The sequence below is a fragment of the Chrysochloris asiatica genome, unplaced genomic scaffold (genome assembly GCF_000296735.1).
Source record: "Chrysochloris asiatica unplaced genomic scaffold, ChrAsi1.0 scaffold00015, whole genome shotgun sequence".
NCBI lineage: Eukaryota > Metazoa > Chordata > Mammalia > Afrosoricida > Chrysochloridae > Chrysochloris > Chrysochloris asiatica.
The window spans coordinates 27,884,879-27,895,345 of record NW_006408533.1 but is presented as its reverse complement, the minus strand read 5'-3'; the positions used below and the strand labels follow the sequence as shown (position 1 = coordinate 27,895,345).

The following is a 10,467-nucleotide window of genomic DNA, read 5'->3' as shown; positions in this document are numbered from 1 at the left end:
CCTCAGAGCAGTTGATGGGATCAAACTGCTTACCGTTCAGTTAGCAATTGAGTGCTTAACCACTGTGCTATCGGGGTAGGTTTTCCTATTCCTATTCCTCCTTTAATCTTCTCTGTAAATCATATTAGTCTGATAACTCAAAGACACATATTTACACACCTAGTAAATCAATATTTACAATATTAGGAACTGATAGGGATCAGTTTTGGGTGCATCTCTGTGTGTCTCTGAGCCCCCACACAAAAAGGAAGCTAGTCTCCAGTAGTCCAACAGTTAAAATAATTGATGAGTGTGTTTTGAATCCTCAGGAGAGAAAGGAGGAAGCAAGAAGGAGGGGAAGAGAGGTTTGGCGGGAGGAGGGGATGGGGGCAGGTGCTGATTTCATCCCTGTAGCGTCAGGATTGCGTCAATTCTGGTTTCAACCACGTCTGGAGTCTCAGAGACGAGCTTCTCAGAAGAGCCAAAACACGAACAGGGGTGACAAATCACTGCGCGCGGGCGAGTGGACCTCCTCTTTGCCTCCTCCCTATTCTTGGCTCAGGTCCCTAGGGCTCTGCGCTGTTGTTTTCAGCACTCAGGAAAGCCGGCATCTTCGAATCTAGGAAAGTGAATCAAGCTGGTGAGTTTCCTCTTCAGCACCTCGGACAGAGCACGCAGCAAAAATATGGCTCCGATCACTACCAGCAGGGAAGAATTTGGTAAGCGAGTTCCAAACTCAATGTATAACTGCGGTTGGTTGTTCTCTGAATACTCCGGGGTGGGTTTTTTCTTTTTTCCCCGCTGAGTGTTGGGTAGCGATTTCCTAGGTAGTTAATTTGAAAGGAAAATTAGAAGAGCAAACTGGCAACCATGGTTTATCGCTGATATTTCTCCTTTCCTTGGTAGCTTTCCCTTTAGAAATTCCCTTTTGCTGGGGAGATTTCACCTCCAAGAACTTCCCAAATGTTTAGGTTCTGGTAGCTCTGTAATTTGCAGTACTCACTGAAAACAGTAGAAAGAGGTCTGTTAGCTTTAATTTATTTTGTAGGTGATTCTTATTTGTAGGTAAATCTATATTCAACGTAGGAGAGGAAGCCAAATGTCTGTGGTTACGTAACAGCTTCATCTCCGTTTAAAGCTACTTATATATTTGAGTTCTGGAATGTATATGTTGTTACAGACTGTACCATAAGGATATTTTTCTCTGCTCTGTTTTTCTTGTATCCCTGAGATGTGATGCTAGAATTAGATGACACTAGAGTTACGGGGACTTTAGAAATGGTCTAGCCCAGCCCTTTTCATTTCACTGGTAAGTTTCCTGAAGCCCAGTCAGGTGAAGTGTGTTTCAGGTCACACAACTAGCTAAAACTAGTTTCTGCAGGGAACTAGAATTAGGTTTTTGTTTTTTTTTCCTGGTTCATTTTCCCTTTTCGTATATCAGATTATTCGCACCATCGCTTAATTCTGTTTTTATAATTAAAATCAGATATACTTTTTGGAATAAAAAAGTAGTTTTTCAAAGGTCCCATTAGGTTACTTAAAGCACTAGATCAGAGTTTTACTTACTTTACAAAAATAAAATAAACACACAGGAAATTTTATAGAAGTTTGTAAATAAGGAGTGGCATCCACAAATGTAGGATAATTGTTTTTAGACTGAGAGAAATGATTGAGCTCCTTGGTCTTAAAAGCTTATCAGAGAACACATCAGGAGTGGGGAGTCTTTTCATGTGATATTGATGGTTTTGGCATTTGTTAAAAGTATTAACAAGAGACAATCTGTAATATATTCAGAAATGAATTTTATTTTTTGGAGGGCTTGCCTTATATTTTTCTGATATGTAATCTAATCTAAATTTCTGATTTAAACTTGAACTCTTTTCTAATACTAAGGCATTTTCAAGGATTGTGCTAGTTAAATACCTTGGACCATAAATCTTTTTAGAAAAAAAAATATTTTCTTTTCTTTTCTTTTTTTTTTTTTTTTACTTCCTTCATTGATTGAAGAATTGCCTCAGTTCAAGTTTGCTTTTTCTCTCTGGCTTGGAATTATTAGAGTCCAGGAGTGGTGGGTTTTTTTTTTGTTTGTTTGTTTGTTTTTGTTTTTTTCCACAAAGACTTGAATAGAAGGGAAAACTGAAAAGCTGATATTAAGTTTAGCTGAGTATCTTTAATTATGACCTCCTTCTTTCTTTGTAACATCACTGCTTTTTCCTTATGGAGGAATTCAAAGGTTTATATATTTTTAAATCTCTGCATGATAGAGATCCTTGATTTTATTATATTACATATTTTTATTGTCATTGCTACTTTGCTTGTTTCTTTTTATCTCCCCTGATGCTTCTTTTACTTGTATTCTTAATTTTATATTCTTTGACTTCAGCTTTGTGATTGTGAAGTAGGTAGAGAGGGAAGATTTCAGTAGATGGGGAAGGAGAGTAACAAAAGATTGGCCTCCTTGGGGTTATTTAAACAAGGCTTAACCCTTTCCTGACTTTGACTTTAAACTTTATTAGTCACTATGTAATAGAATAAGATGTGGTAATGGAACTAAATTCAGATAATATTATGTTAGCTATATTCACTTTGATTGTTGCACTGTGTCCAGATATAGCAATATTGTTTTACTGACACATTATTATTAATCATTTCTTCGAGAAATATGCTTACATATGAAACATGATAAGCTTCATGCATAATCAATGTCAGTAATTTAATGTGCCCTCATTCAAGGAAATATGCCAATTTCAGTTTGATTACCATTTGCCACGTGGAAACGTGTCAGAGGAAAAAATCAGTTATGGATAAAATTGAACTCTAAATTATCTATGCTCACTTACTCTTCTCATTACATGTTAAGGAATGATGATTCACTTATAACCACTGTTCTGTTTTTATCTTATTCAAGTATAATATCTTATTAAAGTATAATTCATTTGTAGTTTAGATATTTCAGTGCTTTCTTTAGTGAAACATTTTAGATTGGAATACAATGGACTTTTAATGTTAAACATTACATAACATTAGTATCCTCTTGTATGTCTTTTTTTGTTGTTGTTATTTCCTCAAATATATTCATATTTCTCTTAACACTGCTCCATAATTGGGATGAAAATGATTGATGAGCTTGTGACAATGGCAGATAATATTCCATCTTTCTTGAAACTGCATTAACTATCGAGTATAGATGCTTGCTGTTTGAAATCTTGGCTAAATAACTGTTAAGCATATAGAATCTCTAGATATTAAAGTATGTGCATTTAGAGTTTCATAGTCAGTAAGAATTGATGCTTCTGTAAAGCATCAAAATGTCAAAAAATGAATTTAGTACTGACCTATCATGTTGTAGTAGTCTCATGTAATTTGAGAAAAAGTAGAAAGGTCAGAGTCATTAATTCCCCACTCCCCTCCCTGACCCAGGCCCAGTTTTACCTTTTTATTTTATTTATAAGAAACTGTTAAAATGAAAGAACTTCTATCACATTGCATTTTTAATGCATGTCACACAGGGGATGTGTTTATGCCTGAAAGTCATGTGAAATGTATACATAACTCATTCTTGGAACAGTTAGAAAGTAATTCAATCTGTCCAGCCTACAATAATTGCCAGCTCTATTACATTTTTCAAATAGGCTCATATCTCCAACTCTGCTTCTTTAATGTACACTATTGGTCATTTGATTTTTTCAGATGAAATTCCCACCGTGGTGGGGATCTTCAGTGCATTTGGCCTGGTCTTCACAGTCTCTCTGTTTGCATGGATCTGCTGCCAGAGAAAATCATCCAAATCTAATAAGACTCCACCATACAAGTTTGTACATGTGCTTAAGGGAGTTGATATTTACCCTGAAAACCTAAGTAGCAAAAAGAAGTTTGGAGCAGATGAAAAAAATGAAGTAAAGAATAAAACAGCTGTGTCAAAAAATTCATTGCATCTCAACCTGGAGAAGAGAGATCTAAATGGCAATTTTCCAAAAACAAACATCAAAGCGGGATGCCCTTCTGATCTAGAGAATGTAACTCCAAAGCTCTTTCCAGAAGGGGAGAAAGAGGCAGTGTCCCCCGATAGCTTAAAGTCCAACACTTCCCTGTCTTCAGAGGAGAAGCAAGAGAAGCTGGGAACCCTCTTCTTCTCCTTAGAGTACAACTTTGAGAAGAAAGCATTTGTGGTAAATATCAAGGAAGCCCGTGGTTTGCCGGCCATGGATGAGCAATCAATGACCTCCGATCCATACATCAAAATGACGATCCTTCCAGAGAAGAAACATAAAGTGAAAACCAGAGTTCTGAGAAAGACCTTGGACCCAGCTTTTGATGAGACCTTTACATTCTACGGAATCCCTTACACCCAGATCCAAGAGTTGGCCCTGCACTTCACAATCTTGAGTTTTGACAGGTTTTCAAGAGATGATATCATTGGAGAAGTCCTTATTCCTCTCTCAGGAATCGAATTATCTGATGGAAAAATGTTAATGACCAGAGAGATCATCAAGAGAAATGTTAGGGTAATTCATTCTTAGTCATTAAAGTATTCATAAACAATGTTTATGTAGCTATTTTATATCTCAGGGATTGCATCAAAATGCTAAGTTTGAGGCATTAGATCATCTTTACAATGTTTAATTGTCATGAATTATAATTAAATGGGAAATAAAGGAATAGGGCAAATGAAAGAAAATTAAGCCCACAAATGAAATGTTCAAATTATTTTAATGATTTTAAATAAATATCCTTTATGGATATTGAAATAAATTTATATAAGTATTTTATTAATTTCTAATACAACTATTTTGGCAAAGATTAACTTAGAGTCAAATACAGGTAACTTTCTTATTTATAATCAATTAACATAGGTATTTGAAGCTAGCAAAATTAAAACTTGAAACAAATTTTAAATTAAGTCAATTATTTCAGAGTATTTGGAACTTTTATTGGTTCTTAATAGGATTGCTTTAGTAAGAGGAGACATCAAATCATGTAGAACAATAAATGTCTATCTTTATGGTGTATAATAGGAAGTGCATTTTTATGCCTTTGTAGTTATTTACTTTGGTAGTTATGGGGACATGGGAAAATAATGAGAAATCAATTAAGTAAATTTAATTCTATTTTCATTTCAAATACAGGACTTAATTGATTCCAATCTTAATATTTAAGAATAACTTGTACCTACAGTGGTATAACTCTATAGAATAGTTTGAATAGGCTCATTTGTACTTTATAAAATCATAGTATTTTGGGGCTGATTTTCAGCATCTCTTTACCTTTTGCCTCTTTACTACAGTTATTAAAATCAATGCAAGGGAATTGTTTGTAGCCTAGAGAGATATAGCTCATTTGAGTCGACTAGATATTTAATGGCATAGTGACTATAAAGATATGTCCCCATCTTCTTCTTCTCCTTGGAGGCTTTATTGCTGACAACTTTTGTATAAATATCTATTGTATTTCCTGAATTCCTGGCCCAATTTACATGCTTAGTTATAATGTTATCCCAAATTATACTTTGTTACTTACAATGAAAACTTGTATACTGAGATTTGGGTCATTTTACAGAGTATTTGTAAAGTTTTTAAAATGCAAACAAAACCTATGTAACATTGAAAGAGGACTTCTTTCAATGGCATTATCCAAAGAACTATTCAAAGACAAAGGATTTAAAGTTCTGAGGCAATTCTCCCCAGTACTTGGATTAAATGGAGTGGCACAATATTTAAATTCTTGGCTACATATTGAAAAGTCTATTGTTCAAGCCTACCAAACTGCTCTGTGGGAGAAACATTTGGCAGTCTGCTTCTGTAAAGAGTACAATCTCGGAAACCCTATGGCACAGTTTTACTCTTTCTTCCAGGGGTCACTGAGTCAGAACTAAGGAAAGTATTTAAACTCCATTGTGCCTCAGATCAGAATAGTATTAAATTAGAATAAGTCTTAGTTTGAATCCCAATTCCAACAATTCCAACGCTAAATAATTTTAAATCATATATAACCTAATAATATTTTGTTGTTGTTAAGTGCTGTTGAGTCAGTTATGACTCGTAGAGACCCTGTGTAGGGTTTCCTAGGAGCAACTGGTGGGTTTGAACTGTTGACCTTGTGATTAGCAATCAAGTGTGTATCCTACAACGCCATACCAGGACTCCTAACTTAATATGTTGTTGTTGTTGTTAAGTGTCATTGAGTTGCTTCCCACTCATAGAGACCCTGTACAGAGTTTCCAATGACCAGAAGGTGGGTTTGAACCCACCAACCCTGTAGTTCAAGTCCACTGCTTTTCTTACAGCGCCTCACGAGGAGTCCAAACTTAATATAAGGATGAGCAATTTTTCTCTATCTAGAATTATTCAAACAATTAAATAACTTGTATTAGTATATTAAAATACAAAAAAGTAGATCTGTAACTAAAATGCAAAGCCACAAATACCCCATTGTAGGCTATACTTTTTCTTTTAAAACATTTCTAGTAATGGGTGTGGCTAACACTGCATATTTCAACATTTTGTAGTACCTAGAAAGACCACAAGATGGCAGACAGTTGTTCTTGGCCCCACTGCTCCGGAGTGGATTCAGACTCAGCAACCCTGTGCTTTCTGAGGCTGCAGAACTTTATGGGAGCAGAAGCATCCTCTTTCTGCTGAGGAGCAGCTAGTGGATTGGAATATATGTTATCGTAATCAGCAACCTAATGGGTCACTAACTCACTATGTCACCAGGATTCCTAGGACTTACTGTTAAGTGCCTTTGAGTCAATTCTGACTCATAGTGACCTTGTAGAGGGTTTCCAAGAGTGATGGGTGGGTTTGAATTGCCAGCCTTACAGTTAGCAGTCCAGTGCTTTTTCTACAGTGGTATATCACGATGTTGTTGTTGTGTGTCATCTAGTCAGTCCCGACTCATACATCTTGTACAGGGTTCCCAAGAGCAACCCTATACAGGGCCGCTATGGATCAGAACCGACTCGAGGGCACTTCACAAAAACAACATAATGTTACTTTAAAATTATTTTAGAATTCTAAATTATAAAAGTAAAAGTTAACAATAATAATACTTTTTAAAAACTTTTATAATGCTATGCTCTCTTCATTTGTTTAGAAGTCTTCAGGACGGGGTGAGCTCTTGATCTCTCTCTGTTACCAGTCCACCACAAATACTCTCACTGTGGTTGTTTTAAAAGCTCGACACCTGCCTAAATCTGATGTGTCTGGACTTTCAGGTAAGCATACTTATGATAAACTTCAGGCTTAGTGTGTAAGTGGGGAATGCTTTGAGCCAAACAATTGGCAACTAAGATTGGCCTACGCTGTTAATTTACCTTTCATTCACAATCAGAAGTGATATGATGATTTTTCTGTTTACAATTTTAAGGAATGCGGTCAATTCTATGTTATTAGCAAGAAGAAGCAAATATAAATATTTCTCATATCTAAAACAAAGTTAGACATCAGGAAGAAGCTGATTGAAAGGAGTTCAAACAGAGTGCAATCATGAATCCAGAGGCAAGATACCAGAGCCAAAAGTACAGCAATGAAAAAATATTAAGGCTCAGGAAAAGTTTTAGAATTTCATTTTCGTTTTTTAATTAAACTTCCTATTCTTAAGGGGCCCTGGTTGCTGATGGTTTAGGTATTAAATTAGTTACCACAAGGTCGATGGTTGGGCAGTTCAAACATACCAGCTGATCCGTGGGAGAAAGATGAGACTGTCTGCTCCTGTCAACATTTACAGTCTCAGACACCCTTGAGGAGCAGTTTTCCTCTGTCCTCCAGGTTCCTGATGAGTTGGAATTGACTCAATGGCAGTGGGCTTAGTGTTTCGTTTGCCTGCAGTTCTACTGAGTTAAAAAAACAACCAAACAAAACAACCACTTTTCTTTATGCATCTGCTTTAATTAAGAATTAAAATGAGTTATTAGTTTTGTGACAGGTTTTACAAAGAAAATTCTTATTGTATAGCACAATGAGAAAAAAAGTGAACATAAGTAAACATGACCTGAATTTAAATCTTAACCTGTCTAGTTAAGCTTAGTTATCTAGCTAAGTAACCCTGAGTATGTTTCTTAAACTCTGTGCACACCGGACATATTAATACTTGCCTTGAGGGACATTATGAGGATTAGAAAACTAGTTTCATTAAATACCATTTAGTGATTTATTAGGAATCTCTGGGTGGTACAAACACGTCAGCACTTGGTGAGTAATGGAGGATTGTTTGAATAAAACCAGAGTCACATCAGAAGAAAGGACTGGTTATTTACTTGCAAAAGGTCACAACCATGAAAACCGTTGTGAGCAGGAGCTCGCTTTTGCTGTGCAATCTATGGTGCTGTCGTGAGATGGAACTGACACAATGGTAACTGGTTTTGGTACTAGAGATTTATTATTGTTATTATTTGATTATGGAAGTTGAAAACATTATGGAAGTTAAAGGTTTAAATATGTTGTTGTTGCTGTTAAGTGCCGTGGAGTTGGTTCCAACTCATAGCAACCCTGTATAGAGTTTCTTAGGTGCAGCTACTGACTTTGCACAGCCAACCTTGTGATTAGCAGACCAGTGCTTAGCCTACAGTGCCATAACAGGACACAGGTTTACACTGCTGTTGTTAAGTGCTATTGAGTCGGTTCCTAATCAGTCTGACTCATAGGACTTCCAAGGAGTGGTTGATGGGTTGGAATTGCCAGTCTTTCAGTTCAAACTGACCTGGCAGTCCAGTGCTTATCCTGCAGTACTCCACCAGAACTCCATATAATTAGGTTCAGATGGTTGTTGTTAAGTGCTGTTGAGTTGGTTCCGACTCATAGATTAACTCTTATATCATAACCAGAAATAGTTGCCAAAACAACATCATTAAATGTGTGGTCAAGTACCATGATCCTAAAATTCACACAACATTTTAAGCAGTGTGACACAGGAAAATTAACAATGAGAAACTGGCAACAATCCTGGCAGGTGATTAAAGAAACACAGAAACATGAAATCCCCATTCAACAGAAAAAGCAGCTGACACTCAAAGAAGTGGATTTACCCCTGAACAATACTGCACAGTTATGACAGTATGATATGTCATCTACTGTTTTCCTTCTGTCTTATTCTCTAAATGAGCTCTCAGTAGTCGAATGCATCCATCAAAATGCTGTAATACTTTTGTCCTTTTATGTTATTTTTTGTCCCTGACATTAAGGTGCCTTTGTGGTGTAGTGAGTTAAGCATTGGACTACTAACTACAAGCTTGTGGCACTTTAAGTTTATTAACCGTTCAGTTGGAGAAAGATGAGGCTGTCTACTCCCATAAAGACTTACAGTTCTATTCTGCCCTCCAGGGTCACTATGAGTTGGAATATACTCATTGGCAGTAGACTTTTGTTTTTTGTATACTCACTGTCATTACAAGGCCTTTCCTAGCATTGCCTTTTAAGTTAAACTTGTTTACTTCTTTATGGTTCTTTGGTGAATAGAGAATCCAGGCTTGGCCTATGTTTGCATTGTGCTTTGACTCATTTTCACAGTGATCCCATTTTTATTGTCACTGAATGATCTATCAAGACTCTGAACTTGAGATGAGTCCTCTAACCAGGTTATGCCAGTGTCATGTCTATTATTTATCCATTGCAGATCCCTACGTCAAAGTCAACTTATATCATGCCAAAAAGAGGATCTCCAAAAAGAAGACTCATGTGAAGAAATGCACTCCCAATGCGGTGTTCAATGAACTCTTTGTCTTTGATATTCCTTGTGAGGGGCTCGAAGAGATAAGTGTGGAATTTCTGGTTTTGGATTCTGAGAGAGGATCCCGGAATGAGGTGATTGGGCGGTTGGTTCTTGGAGCAGCAGCAGAAGGAAGTGGTGGCGAGCACTGGAAGGAGATTTGCGACTTCCCTAGAAGACAGATTGCCAAGTGGCATATGCTTTGTGATGGTTAGCATCCTAGCCATGAGGTGGAACTACATGATTTTTAATAGGCAAGGAGAAATTCTCTTTTTGTGTGATACATACGTAATTGCCAGCTTGTGACAGCAAGCTACTTTTTCTGTTAAGAATGGATTGAATTAGCAGGCCAGAAAGTACCTGTAAATGTGTATCATGATAATTTCCCCTTTGATTAAGAGAAATTGGATAAATTTCATAAGATATTCAGTTTTCCCATATTTCCCCAGTGATACAAATAAGAGTAGTCAAGTGTTTTATAAATATGGAACTATAATTTCAAATTATGGATAGGGTTTAAAAGATATTATTCTTATTGGAGCACACCACTAGAAAATAACATGACTGTTCAGATTTAGAAATGAATAATATGTCTTTTCTTGTGAAAATTAATCCATTTTCTTCAGATTTAGGGGAAATTAATTTTTCTTTAAACCCAAAGATATTGAAGAAATGTGCTCTAGTTAGTTTTTTTTTGTTTTTTTTTTTTTAATCAGTTATGACATGTGCAAATGGTTGTCCTGTACATAAAAGTATGTGGTCATTTCTCTTTGGTTTGTAATAATT

The 10,467-nt window shown here is 36.2% G+C and overlaps 1 protein-coding gene across 2 annotated transcripts; it reads left to right on the top strand.

The window, feature by feature from the left end:
* Positions 1-453: 453 nt before the first annotated feature.
* SYT4 (synaptotagmin IV) lies at positions 454-10,186 on the top strand. Of its 2 annotated transcripts, none has more exons than XM_006835098.1 (4): positions 454-698; positions 3,670-4,484; positions 7,072-7,192; positions 9,589-10,186. In XM_006835098.1, the coding sequence occupies exons 1-4, from the start codon at positions 665-667 to the stop codon at positions 9,894-9,896; spliced, it is 1,278 nt and encodes a 425-aa protein (XP_006835161.1). In that variant the 5' UTR covers positions 454-664; the 3' UTR covers positions 9,897-10,186. The 2 variants fall into 2 exon arrangements, with proteins under 2 accessions (XP_006835161.1, XP_006835162.1); XM_006835099.1 differs by having other exon boundaries at positions 3,724-4,484; positions 9,589-10,166.
* Positions 10,187-10,467: the final 281 nt, after the last annotated feature.

Coding starts and splice junctions, on each gene's coding strand:
- SYT4 (XM_006835098.1), top strand. CDS start 665: ATGGCTCCGATCACTACCAGCAGGGAAGAATTTG. Junction 4,485..7,071: donor TCATCAAGAGAAATGTTAGG/GTAATTCATTCT, acceptor TCATTTGTTTAG/AAGTCTTCAGGACGGGGTGA. Junction 7,193..9,588: donor TGATGTGTCTGGACTTTCAG/GTAAGCATACTT, acceptor TATCCATTGCAG/ATCCCTACGTCAAAGTCAAC.